Source organism: Miniopterus schreibersii, assembly GCF_964146895.1.
Source record: "Miniopterus schreibersii genome assembly, chromosome: 15".
NCBI classification, from domain to species: domain Eukaryota; kingdom Metazoa; phylum Chordata; class Mammalia; order Chiroptera; family Miniopteridae; genus Miniopterus; species Miniopterus schreibersii.
Window position 1 is genome coordinate 35,543,009 of NC_138115.1, and position 27,195 is coordinate 35,570,203.

The 27,195-nt window shown below is 40.5% G+C and overlaps 2 protein-coding genes across 3 annotated transcripts in view; one reads left to right on the forward strand and one right to left on the reverse strand.

Annotated features, from left to right (window-relative positions):
• EFHB (EF-hand domain family member B) overlaps positions 1 to 20,442 on the reverse strand; it is a 38,097-nt gene extending 17,655 nt beyond the window's left edge. For both annotated transcript variants that reach the window (XM_081159351.1, XM_081159350.1), the window contains exons 1-6: positions 19,432 to 20,442; positions 12,947 to 13,009; positions 11,389 to 11,532; positions 10,385 to 10,565; positions 7,917 to 8,027; positions 4,867 to 4,996 (exon numbers count right to left, since the gene is read on the reverse strand). In XM_081159351.1, the coding sequence (XP_081015477.1) occupies positions 4,867 to 4,996; positions 7,917 to 8,027; positions 10,385 to 10,565; positions 11,389 to 11,532; positions 12,947 to 13,009; positions 19,432 to 20,352 (1,550 nt within the window). In that variant the 5' untranslated portion in view covers positions 20,353 to 20,442. The remainder of the gene's footprint in view (positions 1 to 4,866; positions 4,997 to 7,916; positions 8,028 to 10,384; positions 10,566 to 11,388; positions 11,533 to 12,946; positions 13,010 to 19,431) is intronic.
• Positions 20,443 to 23,111: 2,669 nt separating this feature from the next.
• The window catches only part of RAB5A (RAB5A, member RAS oncogene family), a 29,728-nt gene continuing 25,644 nt past the window's right edge, over positions 23,112 to 27,195 (forward strand). Inside the window, exon 1 of the mRNA XM_081159352.1 lies at positions 23,112 to 23,509. The gene's annotated coding sequence lies outside the window, so the exon portion shown is untranslated. The remainder of the gene's footprint in view (positions 23,510 to 27,195) is intronic.

Below are 27,195 nucleotides of genomic sequence, written 5' to 3' on the forward strand. Positions count from 1 at the left end.
TTTATAATAGAATATAAAATTTTAATGAAAGAATAGGACACGCAGTCACAGTTTTTTTCAGTTAACAAAACCAAAGTGTTAATGTTATTACATATATAACTTCCCTAATTGCTAAAAGAAAATTAAGCACTGCATAAACGAATAAATAAAAGATATAAACAGATAACTCACATCTAGTAAGCAAATATATGGAGAAATTATAATACTGTCTAGTAATGAAAGGATGTAAAATAAAAACAACAAAATGCTACTTTTAACATAGTACATAGTACATAGTAAACACACACATATATGTATGTGTGTATATATATATAATTTGCTAGTGCAAATTACTATAATCCTTTTGGAAATAATTTGGTAATATGATTCGAAAGCATAAAAATGTTCATTCCCTTTTATCTACATCTGGGAACCAATCCTAAGAAGATAATCCACATAACAATTAAAAATGTAAAAAAGTTATATTTATAAAAATGTTTGTAGCCTCATTGACTATAATGAAAAGAAGAAAGGAATCTAAATGTTCCCTCATGAAGGGTGATTATGTCACATTAACAAAAATACACTTAATGCAATTTAAATGTTGGTTAAGAATATACAGCAATATAAAGTCATTTGAAGTTTAGTGAAAAAGAATAAATAATGGGATTGCACTCTGATTAAACCTATGCAAAAATCTACACAGGAAGCTACACCAGAGAAAAATACATTAAAAAGATAATAATGGTTGAATTAAAGTGACAAAATTATGGGTGATTTTATTTTGCCAATTTTCTGTAATATGTTACTTCATTGTGATTAAATGAATAAAATTTCTTTTTAAATAAGATTTCTTTTAAGAACTGTGAAATTACAACCCTACTATTTAAAAACATTAAAATTAATAAATTCTCTATTGTTTTGCTAAGACTGAAAACAATGAACATAAAATTCTTAAACTTCATTTTCTTTTAAAACTATTTTCTGTGCTCTAGAAATATCAAGCTGAGTAAATCTCTGGAGAGGAGTGACACTCTGCGGAGTAACAAAAGATGAAATATAAAGTAATCCACTGCTTATTTCTTCCTTGATTTGCGTTAGTTCAAAAAGAAAGGAAAAAAAGAATACAGGTACAGTCGGAATAAATCAGTGGCGTTTCAAAGGTCATAATTTGAACAAATAAAATCGACAATCTAAAAACCAGCTCCAGGAGACATAATTAGGAACATGGAAGAATGGTAAGGGTTAGGTTGTAAATCCCGGAGTCTACTCTTTTCAGTCTAATTGTGCCTGGACTGTTTCTGGGAGAATCAGGAAGTGTCTGTGAGTAGCCGTGTATGTCAGAATATCAATAATTGTAACATCATTACACGACCTCACAGCATTTGCTAACCAACTCAGAAGAAAGTGCTCTGTGTACCAGTGAATTTTTTTCATCCAGACACACACGTACACACACATACACACACCCCCCTATTGTTTGACAATCCTGATTCTTCAAACCAAACGTCATAAACAGAACACAGATAAGTAGTTTTACAGAGGCAATATATCCCTTAAAAGTTAAGAGTAAACCAAATTTATGTTAAAATAGTACATATAAAATTCAGATGCCTTAAAGTGTAAACAAACATGCTTAACTCCAAGTTTATAATAGAAATCACAGTGAAAAAGTAGTGTTATTTTTTTAAATCCCACAAACTGGAAGAATAAACATTCTATTGTTTTAGCAATAATTTTCCAAATCAGTTTCAAAATATAAAAAGTATGATTAAATAAAACATAGTTCCATAAACAATGTTTCCTCTGGGGAAGAGACAAGTTGGAGAGAAATCTACCCTGCATATTGCCAGCTTTTATAAATTCAGTGGTTTTTTTTAAATATGTCTTTATTGATTTCAGAGAGAGAAAGGGAGAGGGAGAGATAGAAACGTCAATGATGAGAGTCACTGATCAGAGCCTCCTGCACGCCCCCTACTGGGGATCGAGCCCAAAACCTGGGTACGTGCCCTGACCAGGAATCGAACCTTGTTCTCCTGGATCACAGGTCGATGCTTAACCACTGAGCCATGTCAGCCACGCTAATTCAATGTATTTTTTTATTGAGATATAATTAGTATATAACATTGCACTAGTTTTTGGAGTACTCAGTGTATTTATCCATGACTATCCCAAATCATTAATAAATATGTTCTTATTAATGACTCAAAGGCTCTGCTCTTAGGACATTCTTAAGGACCACATTGTTGTTAATGTGTTTATTTCACATATTCTATAAATTGACAGGTTTATATCTCTAAGCTTTCATAAGTGAATAAACCATATTTGTCATCTCCCTTTAACTATCAATTTCTATGTCATATTTAATTATAGATATCTATAGTCTTTAAACATTTAAATCATTTCTTCATGGTTTCCTTTATGTATGATTTAACCACCTTAATAATGATAAATTAATGAATATTTATATAAGTTTTTTTCCTATACCCAAAAGAAACTTTTCATATGGGTTTGCTATAGTACTGTAAGAATTTATTTTGTGTTTGTATTTTACCATTATTGTTTTGAATAATTCGAGTATCAGAAACTCACATATTTAAGGAGTGGAAAAGGAATGGAAATCACTATTTCAGGTCTGTGAGCACAGAATCAAGTGCCTATAAACCTGGGGTAGTGGTTAAGGGCAGCCTCTGGAGCCACACTGCCTGGGTTTCATTCCGACCCCTAGTATTTCTTAGCTACATGATGTTAGGCAAATGACTTCATTTCTCTGTACCTCAGTTTCTTCATCTGTAAAATGGGAAAAAATTAAAATTATAGTACACCTGCCCGGCCGGGCGTGGCTCAGTGGTTAAGCGTCGACCTAGGATCCAGGCGATTAGGGTTCGATTCCCGGCCAGGGCACATGCCCGGGTTGCGGGCTGCAGCCGATCAATGACTCTCTCATCATTGATGTTTCCATCTCTCTCTCCCTCTCCTTTCCTCTCTCTGAAATCAATAAAGATATTTTTTTTTAAAAATAAAAAAATAAATAATTATAGTACACCTAACCCATGTAGTTGTTGCTAGGATTAAATTAATAACATATATTAGCACTTTGACTCTATAACTGGGAGCTGCTATGATCACAGAGAACAGGACTGGAAACTGAGTGAGGCAGGTTGGGCCCCAATTTGTGGGAATGCAACTTTGAGTCCACACTGGAGCCCGGAACCTTGTAGGAACAGTGTCTCCTTTAAAGAAGGCAGAGGGTAAAACAAATCTACCCCCATCACTGATGTGTAGAAGTGGGGGCCCAATATATTCGTTTCCTGTGGTTGCTATAAAAAGCTGCTACAAATTGGTGGCTTAAAACAACAGAAGTGTATCCTCTCAGCATTCTGAAGGCCAGAAGTCTGAAATCGAGGTGTCAGAAAAACCACATTCCCTCCAAAGGTTTAGGGGGAGAACCTGTTCATTGCTTCTTCAAATATGGGAGGCTGCTGGCATTCTTTGGCCTTCCTTGGCTTCAGGCCACACCACTCCAATCTCCTCCACCACGTTCACTTCACCTTCTCCTCTGTGTGTCTTCTCTTCTGTCTCAAATCTCCCTTGGCCCTTCCCTTATAAGGACACTTGTCATTGGATTCAAGGCCCATCCAGATAACCCAAAATGATCTCTCTCTTCATTGCAAGATCCTTAATTTAATTACATATACAAAGACCCTTTTCCTACATAAGGTAACATTTATAGGTTCTGGGAACAGTCTAGACATATAATTTCTATCTACTAGACCATTATCTCCAATCTTCTAATATTTTAAACATAGTAGAAAATATGAATTTTTATGAGTAATCTCCCACTGTTTAAGTGTTAGCTTAGATATAAAATATAACACAGGTAATGATAAGGAAGCTTATTTTGGTTTTCTAAGGAGGTAGTCATATATAGAATGAAGGTGTAAAAAGATCACAGTTTACAAGAATTAAGTCACTTTGGGACAGCATGGATGGAACTGGAGAGTATTATGCTAAGTGAAATAAGCCAGTCAGAGAAAGACAAGTATCACACGATCTCATTCATATGTGGAATATTATGAACAAAATAAACCAATGAAGAATTAAGTCAGATGCTCAGGTGTCCAAATAACTATTAAACAAAGCTGAGTGATAAATGACAGGTCAGTTATATGCGACATGATTGTCTTTGTAGAGATTTGAAAGCCCATCTTTAAGATACATCAATAGGGGTGATCCTATGGATTAAAAACATTCATACATGTCTTTATATTTTCTTGTAAAGGCACAAAGTAACTAGAATGATACATACTAACACACACGCACACACACACACACACAAATTACCATAACTTTGGGGGAAATGGTCAGTTTGGAAGATACATCACTGTACATCTTTTTCTAAATTTTATGTTTGAAACATGTCATTGTATTTCCTCTTTAAAAAATAAATCAGCCCTGGTAGCTCAGTTGATTAGAGTGTTGTCCTGATACACGAAGGTTGTGGGTTTGATCCTTGGTCAGGGCACAAACAAAAAGCAACCAGTGGCCCTGCCTGGTTTGGTTCAGTGGTTAGAGCACTGGACTGCAGGTTGATGTGTCTCTTTCATATTGATGTTTTTCTGTCTCTCTCCCTTCCACTCTCTCTGAAAAGCAATGGAAAGGATATTGCTTTTAATCCTCAGGTGAGGATTAAAAAAAAAAAGCAGCAACCAATGAATGTATAAATAAGTGGAACAACAAATCAATGTTTCTCTCTCTCTTTTCCTTCATTTCTAAAATCAATCAAAAAATTTAAATAAATCAATCAAAAAATAAACTTTTCTTTAAGTTCAGTCCATATGTCATATATCTAAAACTTGTCCCAGGATACAATATAATTAAACTTACATTTGCAGTTCATGAAGCCAATATAGAGTTTTCGCCATGGTTCGTCCATCATTAAAATGTGATGTTGGGACCCCATACAGGTCAAACCTATGGAAATTTGAGGGGTTATACTTTCGGTTCTTTGCTTCTCCTGTGAAAAGAAAGGGGAGACTTCTGACTTCTGCCACACAACCTAATTTTGAAGGAAGCACATTATGTTCTCATTGACATTGAAAATGAGAGTAGAACAAAGAATGACACTGTAACAGTGCAGGGACCTGCACAGACTTGGCAACAGATGACAGAAGCATTCTCCCATGTGAGGCAGGAGACTGGTCGGACAAGAGTTCCTTGTGCTAATAGTTGGAAAGTAAGTAGGGAAATGATGTAGGAGAAAGACATATTAATGATGAAAAATGAAGGCCCAATTAACATTACAGAAATCCTAAAGATCAGGGAGGTACGGCGATGCTTTGGGACCCCAGCAGTCCTTTCCACGATGCTAAGGTCTGAGAGGTAGGTGCTTTGTCCTCGCTTTCACTAAGATTTGGTGACGTCATCAGGACACTGCAACCCTCACATTTCATTAAAATCACTTATCTCACATTAGAAACATTCAAAGGGTGATTGAGAGCTGAGCACACAACAGAGAGGTCTTTATATTTAAGACCTAATACTGTGGTTTTTTTCTTTTCAAGTCACAACGTGGCATTAGTTTTCTATTTCTAGATAAGAAAGACTGAAACTAGAGATCAGCTCAAAGGTTAAAATATAATAGAGAGAATATATTCAGCCTCACTAGTAACCCAAATAATGTAAGTATGAAGATTGGCAAACTCATTACAGGGGAAGTGAAAATTCTCTCATATGCTGTGGGTGTGAGGGCAGACTGGGGAAGCTATTCGGGTGGACAGTTAGGCCCTAAGATTGAAAATTCCAAATGCTCAGAAATATAGGAATGTATCCTAAGGAAATAGATCATATTCACAAAAATATATAAACAAAATTTTTTTATTATTGAAAAATGCAATATTGATACTGCCATGAAAAAATAGTCAAGATATTTCATACAATGGGGGGGAAGCAAATAGGAAAAAAAGTATATACAGTGGGGAGCAAAACACATATACACATATATGAGTGAGCAAAGAAAAACATCTATGAGAGTATCATCTGTGGGAGACTGGGAATTGTGGGAGATTTTCATTGTATTTTATATATTTCTCTGTGGCTTGCATTTTATAAAAGAAATACCTATTACTTTAGTAATGATTAAAATTAAGTGCATTTAAAAGAAGTTGTAGATATGTATTTATTGTTATTAAATAGTGTCCTTGACATATTAAATAAAAGAAAATTTTAAGGTATATAGCAGGTTCCCCAAAAGCATGGAAGATGTGATCGCATTTAACTAAAGCTAGCTCGGTGGGTAGTGGGTTAGAAAGATGTTTACTATATCAACTGCAGTTATCTCTGGTGAAAGACATTTGAAGGTTACATTTGCTTTTCCTTCATTTTTTTAATATTTAAATTCTGCACAATATTATGTATTTTTATAATAAAAAATGGAAGTACTTTCATTATGAGAAAAAAATAAGACATTTAAAAGATTGGATTTCATGATTTTTCAAAGGCTAATAAAACTTCTGTAAAAATCAGCAAACGAAGTTAATTTCTGTCATGTTATAGTCCATTAGAGCTCTTCAAAATGTTTTTTAAATCTACACTCATTTACCTCCAATTGCCAAATGCATATAAGACATCTCGTAAGTTGTCTACACATATTCATTCATATAGGCCTTTTTAAGACAACTAAAAGGCATTGGATTAGATCGTGCGATAGGTACTAAACTTTCCCCCCAAAATGAACAAAACATTTTCACAAGAGAGGGAGTGAAGGAGGAAAAAAAGGAAGGGAGGACTAGAGGGAAGAGAGGGAGGGAGTCAGAAAGTCGAGGGGGTGGAGATATGAAGAGATGTGGAGGCTGTGAGAAGGATGTGGTGACCAGGTGGGTGGAAGGAGTGGCGGTCGCAAAGGGAGGGAAGAGACAATCTCAGGACTGGGAGCATGTTACAGAGTGTAGGGAGCCAGCAGAGACTGGTCGTGAAAGAACAGAATGGCAGATTTCTGACAGTGGGCAGAGGAGACAAGTCCCAACTATGAGCAAAAGTTTAGAAGGAAGAGCTTAAAGAGGAAGTGCAATGGGAGAGGGGGAGTAAAGAACTACAGGAGGTGCCAGGGAGAGAGGTGCATTGAGCTGCATTCAAGGGAGAGCCTTGCTTCCAGCTAATGGAGGTTGAGTTCATGAATCATTCACAATTCAGCACCTTTCTCAGGACATATATCAGTGTCTAAATCTCAACCCTCTATTATATCAAGATGCTACTTAACATCAACACATCAACGACTAAGTCGTGTTTTATAGCACTATACACATCTAATGCCCTTTAGCTATGCCATAGAGTAATTCTAGTAATAGGCTACTATTAATTAAGATGACTTAATACTAATAATAATCGCTATTGAGCTCTTACCATATTCCAGGCACTATGCTAAGCATTTTGCAAGCACTCACTTAATCCTCATAATATTATTATCCTCATTTAAGAGGCTAGAATAGATGTTAATAGGACAAGTAAAATAGTCAAGGTCTAAAAGATGAGCTAGAATTTGAACCTGATATATCTGATTCAAAAGTTGTTCACTTAAACCATTACCCAATCAATATTCCTCATATAAAGCTAAGCACTTTGAATAATTCTGACATATGAAAAAGAACAGTACTTTTAAAGCCTAAAACCACTAAAACAAAATAACACTAACATTTAATCTCTCTTACCTGTGTTTTTCATTTTAATGATACATATAGCTCTACATTTTATGTGCAAAATGTATAAGAGTACACGCATGCCCAGCTACCAGGATTTATGACCTTACTAAAAAATGTTATTTATCGATCGCCCGTTCTATGACAGGCACTTAACCTTATGCACATGATCTCTTTCACTCCTCCTTAACAAATCTGAGAGGCCCACGTCACCGGACCTATTTTACACTGGAAGACACTTACCCGCATAATAATCATTGTGAGAAACAAGATACAGATTGTGTCCCTCCTCTGCTTCGCCAAGCACTTCTTGATAGGATTTCGGTGGATTCACCACATCTCTGGCAGATATTTCTAAAGAAAGAATTAACCACACCAGTTTTAAGATATTTTTGTCTATTTATAATATATTTAAATTAAGTAGAAAAAAATGACAAACAAGGTCAGCTGAATGCATAAGCTATATGGCCACCCTAGGAGAACATGAAGCCAATACAGTGTAAGGGAAGATTTATCAAGACAGACAGGACACAGCGCAGATGTTACTATTCCAGGGACTCTCATTTGACCTGGCTCACTCCCTAGAATTCTAAAGAACATCAGAACTCTGTATCACTTAACCGTTTAGGTTGTCCTGAGGCATATTCCAAGTCCGGTTAAATTCCCAATTCTGAGAATCTCTAGACAAATTTGATTTTTAGTTTGCTCTAGACTTGTCATGATGATCTAAGCAAATTTGAATCACAAATCAGTTTCAGTAACCCTGATGCCCTGTGGGGGAGCCTTGGTGCACATTTTGGCAGCTGTACACTGGAGCACACACCCTGAGTCTGTTTTGAACTGAATATCCATCTTCAGAGCAGCCAAAAGTACCAGGGAAATTGCTGGAATCAGAAAGAAATTATTCTTTCTACTGCTCCCAAACCTAGAGCTATAACAAGTTTGTTTAGCAGCTGTTTTCTCGGGACTGGTTGCCCACGGTTTTGTACATAGAGAATTACTTTATTTTCATTGTTTTACATAATGATTTTTAAATATAATTCCACTTACAATTTCACTCTTTCAACCTAACAACATAGATTAATAATATATAATATAATGATATAGAACATAATTATAATAAATGCATCTATTATATAGTAACTAAATATCTAATAATTGATATATTTATTATAGATTAAATACAAAATAATTAATATTACACTATAATGATTATAAAATATAATTCCATTTATAATTTCATTCTTCCCTTTCAACCTAACAATATTTTCTTCCCTTTGGACTTTCCACCAGAATTGAGGTCTGTAAACAAACAGTTAAGAATACCAGAAGTGGTCCTACTCAAAATAATCCTGTAAAGCAGTACTTCTTTCTGAGAGATGAATCACTATATGTATTAATACACATATACACATCTTGGAACATCTTTCTATTATATATTTAAGTAAGGTGCACCTAGACAGTACTTTGCTTATTAAATGAGCTAGTCCTAGACAGCAGTGATGATATCATTACTGTAATGCTGTAATGCCATAAATACAATGTTTAATTCTATTATAAAGAAAAAGGATATTTCATCTGCTCTAAAATACATTTTCTGTGTTGCAAATTTTAAATTAAGATCTGCTACAATAAAGTACAACCGCATAGTTTGCATTCTAAGAGACGGGCATAATTTATCTCCAGGGTGGATGTTACTATGTTAAGGAAAATAATTTAATGGACTTTTTTGGTGAAGAAAGTCCTGGAGCAGAGCCTTAACGAGAGCAGAAAGACAAAGAAAACCGAATTTCTCTGAAGGGTAAAGATGGAATTTGAGGTCTCCTGTAAGGCCCCGGAGACAGGATAGAGACCTGAAAAGGACAGTGGAAGATAAATGTGAGAAATGTGTAAAGAAAGACACCCAACAACATGGCAGGAGCCTGGGGCTTCAAAACAAATAATGGCCTGTGACCAATTCAGTTATACGTTGTTGTTCGTTGAAAGATGTGTTCCACTCCCTCTCAAAATGAGAGGGCAAGTCTGCTCTGTATCCTGCCTACATTTGTTAGTACACGGGTAGACACTGTGGATCTGCATGCGAGGAGGGGGGTGTGCAGCATTTACCAAGCTTATTTGTTCCGTGGTCTATTTTATGTAAGAGTTTCATAAAGAGTTAAGCATTATGAACACATTGGGAGGCATTGGTGGAAATAAAACCCACAAATAAATGTCTAGGGCGAAGGGATTGCAGCCCTCACAGCTGGTCCCAATGTCAACTTTCCTGATTCTCTTTCTTGCCTTTCTTTTTTAAAAGTTTATTGATTTTTTGAGAGAGAGAGAAAGAGAGACATCAATTTGTTGTTCCATTTATTTATGCATTCATTGGTTGCTTCTTGTATGTGCTCTGACTGGAGATTGAACCCACAACCTTGGTACATTGGGATGACACTCTAACAAACTGAACTACCTGGTCAGGGTTCTCTTTCCTGTCTTTATATCATCTCCACTATGCTCACTGAATCTCCACTTCAAAACCTGAATTTCTACTGCCTAGCACACATAAACTCTAAGGATTCTGGGTCTAAAGGTAACTTTGTTGCTATGATCCCATCTTTCATTCTTCATTCATCATTGGCACCACCACCACCAGACATCATACCAATGGGATATTTAATCCAGTTTTCTAAGAATTATTTTACCACCCCTCCTATCCCTTATTTTTTTACTACCTCTGATGACTGGAGTCCCAAATGTCGTCTTTAGTACATCCAGGCCTTTAGGCAGTCCCGGCGACTGATCGTGAGACTTTCCTAACGGTGCTCGTTGATTACTAAAATATACCGATTCCTTTTTATCTTTAATTTTCTGTTGAAATGTTGTAATAGGCTCTGGGTTTATCAATACCTTTGCCTAAAGAAACCATACAAAGCACAGATGTAAGAACAAAAAGAAGTAAAAATCTGAAAGCTGACGTTCTAATCAATAGCTGGAGAGAAGAAAATATGACTGTAGAAAAATAACTCCTCATCATTGCTTTGCTCACCTTCAAACTGTCACAATTGGGGCTATGAAGCTTAAACATGCCTAAACATGAACTTTCAAGGGGGTTAAAAGGTTTCAATGGGGTTACAAGATTAATGAGAGGAGCTCCCAGGTTACTTGGCTCCAATATTCCAGAAAAATGGGAATGACAAGCAAAAGAAATACATGTCTTCCACAAATGTTCTTCTGAATCTAGATTATTCATTCAGTGAATAGCAAGGAACATTCAGGCCCCACCTGTGATATTGAGGCAATAAACATCCAGCGTTTCTTGTTCCCTAACAAAGCCTGACAGCATTTCTCATTACTTTTAGAATATGGGGTGCAACTGGGCTTTTATTATCTGAGGAGAGAATATCTAGCTTGTGGCTTAAACCATTAATTTCTTTTGGCAGCCACTCCTTGGGATTTTTTTTTTTTTTTCAAACTATAAGAGAAAGTTTAGAAAGTCATAGAAGAAGCAGCGAGCCATAGAAGAAATGGGCTCAGGAAACAAGTTAAAGAGGCAAAAGACGGCCCTTGGAGCTTGGGAGAGAGAAAGGGAAAGGTAAAGAACCTGGGAGGAAGAAGAGGGAAAGGAGAAAGACAGGAGAGCCGCAAGACTTTTTCAGTGCTCAAGATTAAGGGTGAAAAGGAGACTGCATTTTTATCTTGGTAAATTAGTAGTCATATAGAGGGAAAAAGAAGTTACCGGTATTGAAATTTTAGATCTTATCCCATGTGTCAAATAAGGTGCAATTTGAGGATCATTCGCTCTGCCATAAAATACTCTTTCGGCTCCAGCAGGTGGATATCTGAAGTTGAAAAATTTTTTTGCCTCGGGTGGAGTAATTAGCTACAAACAGACAAGAAAATAGAATTATTAAGTACAGTTTTTAAAATATTAGGACTAATCTATACCAGCAATTTTCAACCAGTGTGCCACAAGTATTTTTAAAACATGCAACACCTGACTATTTAGTCAGAGGCACTGACCTCTTTTCCCTTAGATTGTCAAATTAAAAAAAAAAAATGACAACAGCCAACACAACAACAGCTGTCGAGTGTGAATCATAATTATACCTATTTTTTGTCAAATCGGCAAAAATATGTTTTTGGTGTGCCACAGGATTTTAATAATGTGTGCCATTGTTATTGGACCCAGAAAAGATGTTATCGGACATCTTTTCAGAGTCAGAAGGAGAGGGCTGTCCCTTCCTCAGTTCTTATCAATCTCGTAGGAAAGATTTCAAGTGAGTGACACTGGACATCAACGTTGCAGCAAGCAAATTTATTAGGGCAGCAAGGTAAGCAAATTTATTAAAAATGCACTTGGCATAAAGCACAAGTGGGCACCCAGCTAATCTGAGCACCCTGCCTGGTGGAGCTTTAGGGTTTTATGCTTTTCTGTCTACAGGTTTCAAGGTTCCTCTGCTGGATATCTTGCGCACAGACTAGGTTTCAAGGTCCTCCTTTTACTTTGTTGTTGCTTTCCCAGAATTTCTGAGAACATCTGGTGATTTTATCTTGACAAATCCCAAGACTGCTGACTTCTTTGTTCAGTGAGTAAGATAAAACTGCCCTTTCTCTCCTTCCCCCTTCCCAATCCTGCCTTAACAGGTCCAGGATGATTTAAGCTATATATTCTCTGGTTAGAGAGAAGAGGTATTAACCATTTGTTCTCAAGTGTTCTTGGTTGGGGAAGGGAAGGTCTTGTTGCAAGCTGGCTGCAAGCTGCCCAAACTGTTGGGCCTTATTTAATTTTCTTGTCTCCGTTTCTCTATTCCACTTGCCCTGGCTTACTGGCCTATCTCACCACAAGATGAAAAAGGTTGAAGATCGCTGATCTATACCAATCAATGAACACCCTTCATTGCATGTGTATAGTAAGCACATGGGGATCTAGAGCTCCAAATAATAAAATTTCCTGAAATTTGTTGTTTTTTTATGGAAATGAACAATTTATTTTAAAAGTTATATTTAGAAAACAACCAGGAAGTATCCAGGTTAGAAAGTATACCATAAATATTTCCTTTTGAAATAAATGGAATCCCCTGTAGGTATTTTATAAAGCTGGAAATCATAGAACTGGAATTTTCACTTCCTTGGACAAAATCAATAGAAGGCCTCAAAATTCAGTCAAGAGTCCAAATCCACATGCAATACATTAAGTGTAAATATCTTTCATAAGGAATGTTGAGAGTTGTCTATCTGCTAATGTTCATACGCAAGGCAAAAATATAAACATAAATGCATATTGAAATGCTCACCCTTGGAAGTTTTTCGGTCAAGCAGGTTGCAACTCTGTATCCAATTGGAATAACCTTCCCTGCCTAAGGAAAGAAAAAAAAAAGCCCCATGGTTGATCATTGTAGGGGAAATGGGGGTGGGGAAGGGGTGAGAAGGTAGGGGGTAACATTTTGAAGAATGAAATTTATTGCAAATTTGGCCTATGCTTCTAGTGCTACAAAAGTTACTTTCAGCTACTTAACACAATTAAGGAAAAAAGTAAGAAAAAATTATAAATCTAAAGCAATCTTGACACATAATACAAACATTAAATGCTAAATATTATAAACGTATGTTTTTTTATAGTGCTAGCATTGTAATCCAATTACAGGAGCTCTGAGAAAAGCTGGGACTCGGTATTCAGAAATAATCTTGTCAGAGTTCCTATCAGTACAATGGGAACATGGCTGCATTCAGCTAAACTCAAGATAAAATGTTAAGTAATTCTGAGTGTGTGTGGGAGGGAGGGGGGTGTTGTGTGGGGGTGTTTCCACCAACACCCTAACTTTGCTCCTTCGGTAAATGTCCTTTGTTCACTTAATTCTAATTTGGATCTTATCTGTCCTTCTTTGCCCAAGGCAAAGATAATAACTGTTCATTCCCAGTAATGCACCTCTTAATCTACTTTCCCTTTATCATTTCAAGGCAGCTGACAGTTATGTCTTCAATCTTTGCTGGTTGCTCTTTAGGTCTGGTGCAGAGGTCTTGTTCTGGGAATTTTTCATTTGCCTTTCTTCAGAGCTAGATTGCCCATTCCTCCCATCTATTCTTCCTTTTGGGTTTACTCCCCCATTTCACTGAAGAAAATTCTTTATTAATTTCATGAGAAAGAATGCATAAAAAGCCAATTTTTGAGTCCTTACACCCTTGGAAATGTCTGTGTTCTACTCTTACACTGGTTAATAGTTTGGCTAGGTATAGAATACAAGGTAACAAATCATTTTCTTTCTGAATTTTGAAGGCATTATGCCAATGTCCTTTAAAACATGGTCTTGTTGTTTGAGAAGTGATGCAGTTCTGAATTTTGTTCCATTGTATGTGGCCTCTTTTCCTCCATAGGAAAAGAGTATTTAGAGTCATTTCTGTATCCCTAATTTTCAGAAATTTCACAGTAATGCTTTTTGGTATAGATCTTCTTTCTCCTTCATTTGGTTTGATCTTCAATTAACTCCTTACAATTTTGCTGCATTTCTTTGATAATTTTCTCCACTTTATCTTTCTTTCTGGAACTACTATTAATAAAATGTTTCTTAATTTTTTTTTTCTTTTCCTTTTTTATTTTTTTTAAATTTTTTTTAGTATTTTAAGCAACAGTGGCAAGATTTATTAGAGTGAAAAGAGATAATATGCCCTTGGAGAGGCAGAAAGCAGGCAGGCTATAGTAGCAGCTGCATGGACTCAGAAAAAGAAGTTGCAGAGTCAAAAAGGAGTCCTCTTCTGCCGCTCGCTGCTCCCCTGGTTGCAAGTCTCGAGGGGACTCTTAGAGTCTGGGAGAAAAGGCGGCCAAATGTACGTGCCCAACAGAATGGCACAGGGCATGCCCATTTCCTAATATTTCTAATCTTTTCCTTTTTGTTTTAATATCTGGGAAATATCTTTGATTTCATCTTCCAATGCCCTTTTGAATTTTTATTTAAATTAGCATGTTTAAATTCTAAGTAATTCTTTCTTCTCTGGTTGGTATTTTATTTTTTAATCCTCACCTGAGGATACTTTTTCCATTGCTTTTTCAGAGAGAGTGGAAGGGAGAGAGAGAAACATCGATGTGAAAGAGGCCTATAGATTGGTTGCCTCCCGCATGAGCCCCGACCGGGTCCAGGGTTTGAGCCTGCAACCCAGGTACGTGTACGTGCCCTTGGCAGGAATCAAACCCGGGGCCCTTCAGTCCATAGGGCGATGCTCTAACCACTGAGCCAAACCGGCTAGGGCTCTGGTTATTCTTTAAAAAGTTCCGAAGTTTTATGGATGCAACATCGTTTATCTCTCAGGTAATCTTATGTGTGTTTACATTTTCCTCTGTTCTGTGTTTGTGCATATATTTTCTGTTAGCTTGTTTAGACCCTCCATTTCAAGCTGGAGTCTGAGCTTCAAATTAAAAAGTTAGCCACTTCAAAGATGATTAGTAGCTCTGAGTCTGTTGTAGGGCTTGTTGACTCTTAGGTTTTCCTATAAGGTGTTAAGATGATGAAGCAGCCTTTATTTTAGTAGAACCCCTAATACCATTTTTTCCCTCTAGACTATTCAGAATTTCCTGAGAATAGTAATAATAGTAATAATAATTGACAATTATAAAGCACATAGCATGTGCTGGACACTGTTCTAAGCATTGATTTCAATGAGGCAGGTACTATTATCATCACCATCAAATTGAGGCACAGAGAGTTCTAATAACAGGGTTACACTGCTCATATATTGGCAGATACCTGAACAGAAGCAGGCTGGCTCCTAAGCAGGATGCTCTACTGCCTCTCTATGCACTGTCTACTGGTGAGAGGGCTGGCTTTACTCCTGGCTGCTGGCCCTCCAGGGGCCTTTGAGAGAGGAAGTTAGGGAAACTGCAATACAGAAAGTATACTTTCATTTTTAATGCCCCATTTTCAGCCTGGAGCTGCCCCCCCCCCCATATTATCTTGGGCTTGGTCTTTCCCAAAAATCACTTTGGGGAAAATAAATCCACAGTTTTGGTGGAAGGAAGTGGAAGCTGACGCACAGAGGTAGGGAGTCAAGGTAACATAGGATGGAAAGGGGAACTGGAAACCCAACTGCACTGAACAGGGACTTTCAATTCTTTCATTTTCAGATCCAAGCTTTACTATACCTTCTTCCAAAGGCTGAGTTTCCCAGGGATTGTTCCAGGCAAACTGGATCATTTCCGGTAGAAATTATCACCTGATTCCCCTCAAACTTCATTTTTTTCCTGCTCTGCAAAATCAGTTGCCATATCTCCCCCATCTTCCTGTTTTCTAACATTTATTGAAATTTCTTAACTGTTGTCTCCTCTTCTATTTTCTTTTCCTTTGTGGTTTATTATTTTTTTAAAAAAACAACAAAAAACTAATAAAGGCCTCAGAAATCAGGAAATTCACACTGATATAGTACTACTAGCAAGTGTAATGGCCCCATTCAAATATCACCAGTTGCCCCAATACTGTCCTTTAGAGCAAAAGGAGCAAATCCAAGATCACAGTGTGATCGCTTGGTTCCTCTAAGAAGCAGACACAAGATTAGACATGTAAGATATTTATTAGGGGAAAGACCTGTGAAAGATAAGGAGGGAGGAGAAGGCAGGGAGAGCTTTCAGACCATGACACCTATGAAAGGAGAGAGGGAAGGAAGTATCAAGAAGAAAGACCTTCAGACTATAGCACAATTCTCAGAAAATGTTGGCCAGGCCAAAGAGTGATCCCTGAGCCTGAATTTCCCATTCAAAGAATTCTACATTGGGTAAAATTTTAGTATCCCTGCTATGCTCAGTCACTGGGAATACTGGGGTAGGTCCAGGGGGCAGCAGGTGGATGCTCAATCAGGTATACTCCCCACAGCTTGTCTTCTTAAAGATAGAGGAGCCAGATACCTCCATAGCCACCACACAGCGTTTAGCTGTCCTGTCCCTTTGGTCTCTTTCAGTCAGGAACAGTTCCTAATACTTCTTTGTCTTTCACGACCTTGACATTTTTTGAATACAGGCTAGTTATTTTGTAAAATGTCCCTCAGTTTGACCAGAGTTTTCTTATTAAAGTTACACATTTTTGTCAGGGATATCACAAAAATAGTGCTGTGTTCTTCTATCAGGGAGCACACTCTGTCAATTTGTCCTATTACTTGTGGTGTTAACTTTGGTCACTAAAGGAAGGTAATGCCTGACAACTAGCTTTCTCCACTGAGAAGTTATTTTATCTTTGTAATTAATAATTATTCTCTGTAAATATCCAGTTTCTCACTAAGATTTACCTACTGTTTTGGCATCCGTTGATAACTCTTATCTAAACCATTATTACTCTCAGAGTTGCCAAGTGGTGACTTTCTAATTCCATTGTCCTGTCTACATTATTACTTGGCATTATACTGCAGGGGAGCTTTCTTTCCTTGCTATTTATCCAATCATTCCTGTATTTATATCAGTATGGGCTCATGGATTTCTATTTCATTAATCAGTAATTTTACTCAATGCTCAAAGTATAACAGTTTGGGCAATTTGGCACCTCTTCAAGCCTGTTTCTGTGCCTTTTTGACATGTCCGTATTATTCTTTGAAAATTTTCTTTTTGGCTCTCAAAGGTGTTCCAAGGTCATATTGCACTGCACGGGCCCCAGAGTTAGCCACTGCCCCAAAGAGTCCTGATTCCTTTTAATAGGGAATGATATTTAAAAATCAAGATCTGTGCTTTGGTGTGCTCGTTATTACTAGATAAACATTGTTTCTAGGTCCTCTTAGAAAATAGAGTTAGGAAATGTATATATGTATACAGCCGCCGCCCCCCACCCCCACACACACACTAGCTTCTATATCAGTTCTATATTATGTTTAGTTAAGTGTGTAGATACATAAACATGGATTTTGACATGGACGCAGACAGAGACAGAGACATAGATACAGCATGAGTTTCCACCACTACCTCCAATTACTATCCAACACAGAAGAATTACTTCCATCCTTCTCATATTTGTAGGTTTCTTTCTCTGTCAGTGAGAAACCTGGTTCCTGTTGTTCTCAATATATTTATTTATCTGTTCAGGCCTCTGTATGTAACCAAATTCCCACTTCACCAACCACCTCCTTGCTCAGTTCCTAACCACACCAGTGGCACCTCACATGGCTACCTCCTCATCAGCCCCCAATATTACAGCTTTCAGTGACCTATTTTACTTCTTACACAATTGGTTTCCAAGATTCAAGTCAATTTAGGAAGGTTGATACAACACCAGTCTTAGCTACTGAAGACCTCCCAACCCACAATCATGTCGCCTTCTCCTCTCTCAACTCAGTGTGGGCTAACACTATGGTCCCATCTTCCCACTGGGCCTTGGCCAAGATCACTGTGTTCTACCCATAGACATCCCTAATTCTGAGTACCTCAGATAAAAAGTTAGGTGTGATAGCATCAATTTCTTTCTGCCCAGAAGGCCCTGAATCCATTATGCAACCACCCGCTTCTCAGAATTCTGCAGAGATTGGCTCTTTACAAATTCAGACAAAATAAAATTTTTCTCCTTTTCTCAGTACCAGGGCTTGCATAACTAGCAAGTTCTCACAAGATTCACAAATGGGTGACTCCTTTGCTTCTATCCATTCCCCAAATAGCTATCAGGTTCCCCTAGTATAAAACAAGGGGGGAAAATAAGATATCCCTTTACATGACTTTTGCCATATTACAAAATCATTTCTCTATTGGTCTCAAGTCTCTAGGCTCTCCTGAGTTCCTTGGAAGCAGACATCATTTTTTCATTTTTGTAGCCAAAGTGCCTAACATACTGTCTAGTCATTGTAGACACTATAATTTGTTAAACTTTCTTCGAACCTTTCCTTCCTTGTTCCTACATCACCACCAGGTAGGGCTTAGCCCAGAAATATGAAGATTGTTTGCAATTAGAAAGTTAACCATTTTGATCTGGAAAAGATGTATTTCAACAAATGGGAAAATTTTCCACAGCTCAAGGTCTATTTCTGATTTTTAAACATTCTTAGCAAACTGACAGTGGATATAGGTGTCCTTAACTTGATCAGAAATCCTCAGCAAAAATAATACTCAATAGTGAAGCATTACAATCATTCCCATTAAAGTCAGGAAAGAAACCTTACTTTCAACATCATATTATTGATCATAGGCAATGCAATGATGTAGAAAATAGAAATGAGAGGTATATATAGTAAAGAGGGAAAGATAAAAGCGTCAATATGATTGTCTACCTAGAAAATCCTAAAGAAGGCCCTGGCTGGGTAGTTCAGTTGGTTAGAGCGTCATCCAGATATAGGTTGCAGGTTTGATCCCTGGTCAGGGCACATAAAAGAATCAACCAATGAATGTATAAATAAGTGGAAAAGCAAATCGATGTTTCCCTCCCTTCCTCTCTCTCTCATCCATTAAAAAAAAAAGGAAAAATCTAAAAGAAATTATGAACAGCAATTAAGACTATTGACCAAAAAAGGGGGCTTCTATGGAAAAAGAAACATGAATATTAGGATACAACATGTATCTCAGTGAGAGGATTGAGAAATGCAGACTGAGGAATGAAATAAAGGTCAAAGGAGAAAACAGAAATCAAGAGGAGCCACTGGTGTGCACAGAAAACAAAGCTGACATCTAGAAGGGAAGGCAGAGAATCAGAGATCGGACAAAGTAACAGCTGGAAAGAGTCCAGTAGGACAAGGAATATCAGAATCCCAATGAAATCTTGGCAGTTTGACCCCACAAACCCAAACAAGTATAAAGATATGGCTATACATAGTTCCCAGGGGGAAAACTTACACTTGGATAGCAAGGCATTCGATCAAAAAATTGCCCAGAGTAGATGGGTCTGATGCGATCTGGTGGTTCGACTCCTGGCTCAATGTTTTCAGCCTTTTTTTCTCCAGGTTGTTGTATGAACTGGCACTCAGGAGGTTCTATCACCAAGCCCGTTTGGGGCTCTGTGTTCCTCATTTCATCCGGCTCCTCTGGTTGGGGCAGCCCAATATCTACCTCCACAGGAGGCTTCATCTCTGCCCAGGGCTTCACCACCACACAAGTCGACTCTTTTTCCAGTTCCTGGCTGGGTTCCACACCCAAAGTCAGCTGCTTCTCCACTGATGGCCCTAACCCCTCGAGGGCACTAGCCGCAGGACCTCTCCTGCTCCCTAGAGCCTGTGGGCTTTCACACACCATGCCCAGGGGAGTCCTCATTGTCTGTCCAGAACACCCTGCCAGAAGACACTCATTCTCTAAACCTGCTCTTTCTGGCAACACACCCAGAGAAGGTGGGGCTGAGACCCTGTTGATTCCTAAATTACTCCTCTCCATGAGGGTCCTAGAAATATCCTGTCTTTTTAACCTCAATTCCAGCTCCTTGTTAAATGGAGATCTTGTTTCTGATGATGCCATTCTCTCTTCATATTTATTACTAACCAAGGGGCTGTCTCTCCACGGGGAATCTTCTTTTCGTAATCCCACTCTGAGCCCCAACTCCGTGGGAGACTTTGTTCCCGTCAAGACCCTCCTCTCTCCTAAATCATCCTTTCCTTCCTGGCTTAATCCGACCCCCATGCTCAGGGGATATCTCCTCTCAGACACCCTCATTCCTCCAATGGTACTCATCTCTAAGGGGGAACCTGTACCTGCCTCGAGGGAAGTTCCCAATTCCTTTGGGGGCTCTAGCCCTTTGGGGGACCCCACTCTCACGAAAGCACACATCTCCCCTCCCCACTGCTTCCTGCCTGCCACTTAACACCTGGCCGAGGTCCCCGAGGAGCAGGAGCCGCAGGGCTGTTTACCCCGTTACCTAGGAAACAGGGGCGTGGCTTGGCGGCAAGTCTCTCTCGGGCGGATCCCCGCCCATCTCCCTCCGCCTTTTTTGGGTCTGGGCTTCTCGGTTTTTCTCCCAGGCTTCCCCTCTTACCGCCCCCTCCCCCCAGCACGCGCTTCTTTAATAGATTTGGAAGGCAAACAAGCTTGAAGGATGTGGTCTTGGACGCTAGAGCAAGTGCTCACCGACTTCTCTTTGGTTTCCCAAGCAATGCAGTGCCTTCAGGACGGGGTCAGCCGTGGGCTCCCTCCTGGTCCTTGGCCTAGTTACGTTACTGGTAATCAGGGAATCAATAACGCTCTTTCTGCTGGTCATCACTAATTTCAGGTCCTTCCTTGGGCAAATGCATGCACACTGCCTTTCGTTCTTTTAGGGCCAAAGAACTACTTTACAATATTAAATTATTATATTTAAGTCATATTTTGGCCGCTGTGGTATCTAGAAGTCTTTGAGAACACTAACACTTTAATAACTAGGCTTTGAATGGCGCTTAAAGTCAATATATTAAAGTTTGAGATGGGCTACACAATAGTGCTTATTGAGTTTTTTAAATATTGTGGCAAACTCAAACTTTCTAAACAACACTTCCGCTCTCCAAAACTCAGTAAATTTTTTGTTTTTAATCCTAATGGGAATAAAAGCCTGAAGAAAATCTAGGTACTTTTTAACTATAAAACAAAGCAAATATTAGAACCAAGTGAAACAAAGTATTACGAAACTACAAAATGAAATAACTAAGTCCTGTAGAAGTATCTTCAACTGCCATCCGGGGGGGTGGCATCCTGGCCAACATGAGCCCTACAGTGATGAGCAGGAACGGTGCTCCAGAAGCAGGGAACAAAGGGATCAGAAGGTGCCAGGGTGAGAGACGGGCAACACCTGGGAATACAGCGCAGATGGTATAGTTAGGGCACAAAATAAGAATTTGGGGAGAGGCAGGCTATAGAAATAGAAGGAAGGAAAAGCAGATTGGGTCTGGAGCTGAAGAGCTTTGGCTCTATTTAGCACGTAATGGGATACCACTGAACATTTTTTAGTGACTGGCTGAAGCGTAAGGAAGGGACAGCCAGGGCAAGAGTGCGTTCATTCCAGGGTCTGCAAATGCTGTCACAGCCCGGGCACTGGGATGAGAGCTTATTTGGGGGGATTAGAGAGGTTTTGGTGAAAGAACAGGCCACGGTTCATGAGAGGAAGAAGGAAGGGCTGAAGGTGGCTCTGACCTTCCAGGCCCTGGTGCCTGGGCGGCTGTCAATACCAGTCACCAAGCGGACGCAGGCTTGCGGCGCCATAGGCTTGATTTTGGGCATGATGTTGACATGCCAGGGCTGATGAGACATATCCTATTTCCTGATTCCTCCCGGGGCTTCCGAGAGGTGTTATTACCATGGCTAACATACCTTATTAGAACCCCCTGGGGATCAAGTGCCACAGATGCCACTTGCCTGTGACGCATCGGGCGGTTCTGGTTGGTACCTGGGGAGCGACCGCAGACCGGCTGCTGGAGGATGCACATGGCCGGCGCGGCCCGGCGCCCACGGCGCACCGCGGCGATCTCATCCCCAGGCCCGGCCGAGGCACGGGCACGGACGTCCCACAGCGGAGCTGCACGTGGCAAGCGGCCAACCGAAGACCAGCCATTACCCTGAGTGGAACATCATTTAACAGTCCACCGAATTGCAGCATTTCGTTTGTTTTGCTTTGCTTCACACGCCACCGCGTGAGACTGAGGCAGCGCGGCCTGTCCTACGGAGGCCTGAGGGGAGAGGAGGGGACGTTTGGGGCTGTCTCCCGCTAGCATGGTGCCTGTGAGCTCGGGTTCTGGGGGCAGCCTGCGGGTTAGAATACACTTTCCTCACCTCAGCAACTCCGTGTTGGTTTTGGGCAAGTTACACAATCCCCGCGCCTCAGATTCCGGACCTGCAGAGCAGGTGCGCCCCATTAACCAGCGCCGCAGCCGAGGCGGAGGACGCCGCGGGCCGCCGGCGCTGCGCCCCGGGCCTCAGGGCTCCGTCCGCGCCTAACGCGGCGCCGCGCGGGAGGCCCCGACGAGCCCCCCCCCCCCCGCTCCAAAAAACAGTCCCCTCTCAATAAAAGCAAGTTATGTTAAGATTTCCCCACCGACAACTTCTGGGATGCGGAGGCTCTCAGCCTTCTTTCTGTTGTAAAATATCACTGACTGCCTCTACCGCCCCACCCATCCCCAGGAATATATTGGGGGGCTCTCTCCTGCTAGACGTAGTCTGCAGCCGGGGAGCCAGGGCTGCGGTGTTGCGCGGTAAGGTAAGGGGGATTGTGAGTGAATTAATATTCGCAGAGGAGATTCGCCGCCCCACGGAAGCGGGGAGCAGCAAGCCCAAGTCCTCCCCGGCGCTCCCAAACGGCGGGGCGGTGAAGCAGCTGCCCCTGCCCCCGGCCGCCCGGAGCCCGAGACCGCCGCCCAGATAACAATGGCGCCAGCGAGGGCGGGGCCGCGCGCGCCTGGGGGGAGGGAGGCGGTGGAATTGCGGGGACCACGTGACACAGCGCCCCGCCCCGCCCCGCCCCGCGAGCAGCTCCTGCTGGGAGGGCTTTGAAGGGGGCGGGGGAGCGGCTGAGGCCGCCGGAGTGGCGGCGACCGGAACTGACGAAGGGGCGTAGTTCGCTACGTGCAGCGACGTGGCGGCGAGGCCGGCGCCGGGCGGCGGAAGTGGCTTCCGCGCTGGGACTGGAGTGTTTGTGTTTTGGTTCGAGAAGGAGCCCGCGGCCGGCCTGAGGGGAGGAGGCAGAGGAGGGAGGAGGAGGAAGAATTAGTGGGAACTCGCGCGGCGGTGGCGGTGGCGGCAGCGCCGGCGGCGGCGGCGGAGGAGGAGGAGAAAGGGAAGAGGAAGGCGGAGCGGAGAGAGGCGGAGACCGAGCCCGACGGGGGCGGCACCACGGCGCGAGCCCCGCACCTTCCAGTCCGAGGGGAGAGGCGCCGCCGCCAAAGCCACAGCCATCTCGCCGGCTACGCCTGGGACCCGCTGCCAGGAAGCTTCAGCCCCGCGGCTCTGCGGTCTGCAGTCTAAGGTAACCAAACCGTCCCTCCCCCTGCCCGGGGCCGGGACCCCAGGTTATCCGCTGTCCCCGGGCTGTCGGCGGCCCTGCCGGCACTGAGGCCCCCGCCCCTTCTACCTCTCACGCGCCAGTGCCTTGGACCAGAGAGCTGTGGAACCCGGCGTCTCACCCGGCGGGCCTCGGTGACTCATCCTTCAAGGGGCTCTGGAGGACCAGGATTTTCGGACTGGCCGAGGGAGCGACGGGTGTCACCCTCTTCCCTTCTCAAGATGGCGCCGTTTCGCCTGCCCCTTGTCCTGGCAATCTTGGGGGGAGGGGGGTCTCAGCCAAAACCAGGCCAGATCCAGGGGAGGAGGACCGGAAGGATGGCCGAGGGGCCCTGGCGGGCCCGCTCGTTCCGGCGATACGGAGTTTAGTAGCAGTTACTCAGGTGTTCTCCCGGGAGGAACCGGGGCCTACAGCAGGTGTGAATTTGGGGAGCTCCGCCTACCTTCGTCTTCCAAAGACCGGCAGTGGAGGGAGGAGAAGGTTGGTCAAGATAGGCTGTCTAGAGATTCTTGTCTCGTCTAAGGAAGGTGGTGAACCGCATCTTTAAAGAACTCAAGACAACTAGGCCGCTGAACACGCTCACCATGTAGACACCATTAAACCTTCTCTGCTGTTCTGGAAGCTGGCTACCCCCGGGATTTCGACTTTTTAAGCTCTGGTCGTCGTAATTCACATATTTGGTTTTTGTCTTTTGTTGAATGGAGTCAAAGTGTAGAAGAATCGGTTGCATTTCATTTTAGTAGGGGGGAAAAACACGTGTACACCGCTGTGATAATTCAGCACAGCTCAGGAACTTTATTTTTAATGTAAAGTAGGAGTGATAATACTCAGCTCATAGAGTTGCTGTACGCAAAAGTCATGGAATAGTGTGCTTGGCACAATATAAGGCCCAGTAAATGTTAGCTGCTGTTAACACAGTTTGGGTTAGCTGTACAACATCAGTTATTTTCAAAAGATTAAAATGCATTTTATGCAAAATCTTTGTTTTGCAAAACGAAAGTTTCAGTGGTAAATACAAATAAATGCACATAATTTTCCATCTTAATGTTGAGGTAACTGTACATAATTAAATTTAGTCATTTTCTGTTTTAAAGCCTATAGGGAACCATGATCCAATAGAAGGCAAAGCTAAATCTGTTTTTTTAATAATGGCAATCTGATGTTTTTCCTGAAATTCTGGAAGTGCCATGGAAATTCAGAGCATATTTTCCTTGACCAGTAATTTCATTTGCTGTTTTGTAAGGTAATTAGGCAATTGGGAAATATTTCAATTGCTATTGTGTGTAACATCTGAAGGTGTGTGGATGCATTTTCAGTCTACTTGACATTCTATTGATATTTGATCATTATCTCATCAAAGGGTTTCTACCAGTTTTCAGTCCCTACTATGTGCCACTGTATTGGAGATTTTTTCACATATAGTCTCATTTCTCACAGCAGCTGTGTAAATGAGATATTCTGGAAATAGGTACTTGAAAATGAAAGAACTTGCTTGAGCAGAAATTGGTATAGCTAGCTAGATTAGATCCCCAAATCTAGAGTTTGGGGGGGCTGGGGGCATTTTTTTATTTTGGAAAAAAATTTTAATATGCAGAACTAGAATAGTACAAAGAGAACTCATTACCTAGCTTCAGTTCTTACTGCCAGTCTTATTTTGTTTACATCCCTATTATTTGGAAGCAGTTCAGACATACTTCATCTGTAAATATTATAGCGTGTGTTACCAATAAAAGGTCTCTTCCAAGCTGTTATTTAGATAAAGCAGAGGTGATTTTATTGTCTCCAGTGTAAGATCTCTTGGGTGTGTTTATTAGTGAATTCATTGTCAAGAAAGATTCTTAGATAAACTCATTTCATGGAGGAAGGGAAATTTCTTACGAGGTACATAAATGAAATACAACAGTGATTCTAGGGAGAGAGTCATCAGATTTAATATTAGTAAGCACATGATCAGATTTTGATTAAAGCTGGGAGAAAAGGAAAATTTAGGATTGATTTGTGTGTAGATTGCAAAAGACTTCTTTGAAGGTTTGCTAATTCCTTTGAGATTGAAAATTAGCATTATTAAATAATAAGAGTAGGCAGAGATTGGGCTAGTTTTTTCTAAGGGTATTAAGTAGAAAGTAATGACATTTAATTGTTAGCCCTAAAACTACAGAAGATGTAAGTAAATATAAAACACTAATAAACTCACCACATAAAAAAAACCACTGTTAACACTTCAATTTATTTGTACTTGAGCACACGAGGAAACAGTTTCGTTCTTTAGCCATTAGATACACAAACCTGGAAGCCAAAAAATATTGGTTGTTCAAGGGATTAAGTACAAATTGGCCATTACAAAATAGTCATGGGAATGTGAAGTACAGCATAGGGAATATAGTCAGTAATATAGTAATAATTATGTATGGTGCCAGGTGAATACTAGACTTATAGCGGGATCATTTCATATTGAATGTTAACTAGTTGAAAAATTAATTTGTTGCTCCAAAGTAACCATTAATTAAACAAAAAAACATGTAAAAGTTAAGAGACCTTTAAATAATAATGGCCAACATTTATTGAGATCTTATGTCCTAAGAGGTTTCCATTAACTTTATTTTCTTTTTTTTTTAAATATGTTTTTGATTTCAGAGAGGAAGGGAGAGAGAGAGAAAAATCAATGATGAGAGAGATCATCGAACAGCTGCCTCCTGCATGCCCCCTACTGGGGAACCTGCCTGCGACCTACACTTGTGCCCTGATTGGGAATCAAGCTGATTCATGGGTCGATGCTCAACCACTAAGCCACACCAGCTGGGCTAACTTAATTTTCTTAAAACTCATTGTTTTGTTTTGTTTTTAAAATACATCTTTGTTGATTTCAGAGAGAGGAAAGGAGAGGGAGGGAGAGAGATAGAAACATCAATGATTAGAGTCATTGATCGGCTGCAGCCCACAACCCGGGCATGTGCCCTGACCCGGAATCAAACCCTGATCGCCTGGATCCTAGGTTGACGCTTAACCACTGAGCCACGCCCGGCCGGGCCTTAAAACTCTTTTAACCCAAATAGTCTGGTTCCAGAACCTGAACTCTTGAGTCACCCCTTAGGTTACCTGGGTTTGAAACAGCTCTGTCACAGCTCTGTCATAGTAACTATGTGACCTCAGTCAAGTTACTTAACCTCTCTGTGCCTGTCTCTTTTTTTTTTTTATTAAAAAAAAAATTAATGTATTTATTGATTTTAGAGAGAGAGGGAGGAAGGGGGGAGGAGAAACAACTTTTGTTGTTCTACTTATTTGTGCATTATTTGATTCTTGTATGTGCCCTGATCAGCGATCAAACCCACAACCTTGGCATATCAGGATAGCACTCTAACCAACTGAGCTACCTGGACAGGGCTCCTCATTTTTCAGTATTGTAATAGTCTAACTTTATATGATTTTTGAGTGGTTATGTACCTGGCACTAAGTTGAATCTTTAATAAATAAAATTTAGCATTAAAAAAATATTTCTTTAAGTTCTGGAACTTAGCAGTATGATTTTAGTCTTAAATCTTATGCCTTAATGTTACTTCATTACAAATGATTTAAACTAAATGGCCTTCAGTGTCCAGTAGATTCTAATTGTTATACAATAATATGTTACAGGCAAAATTTATTAAAGTAAT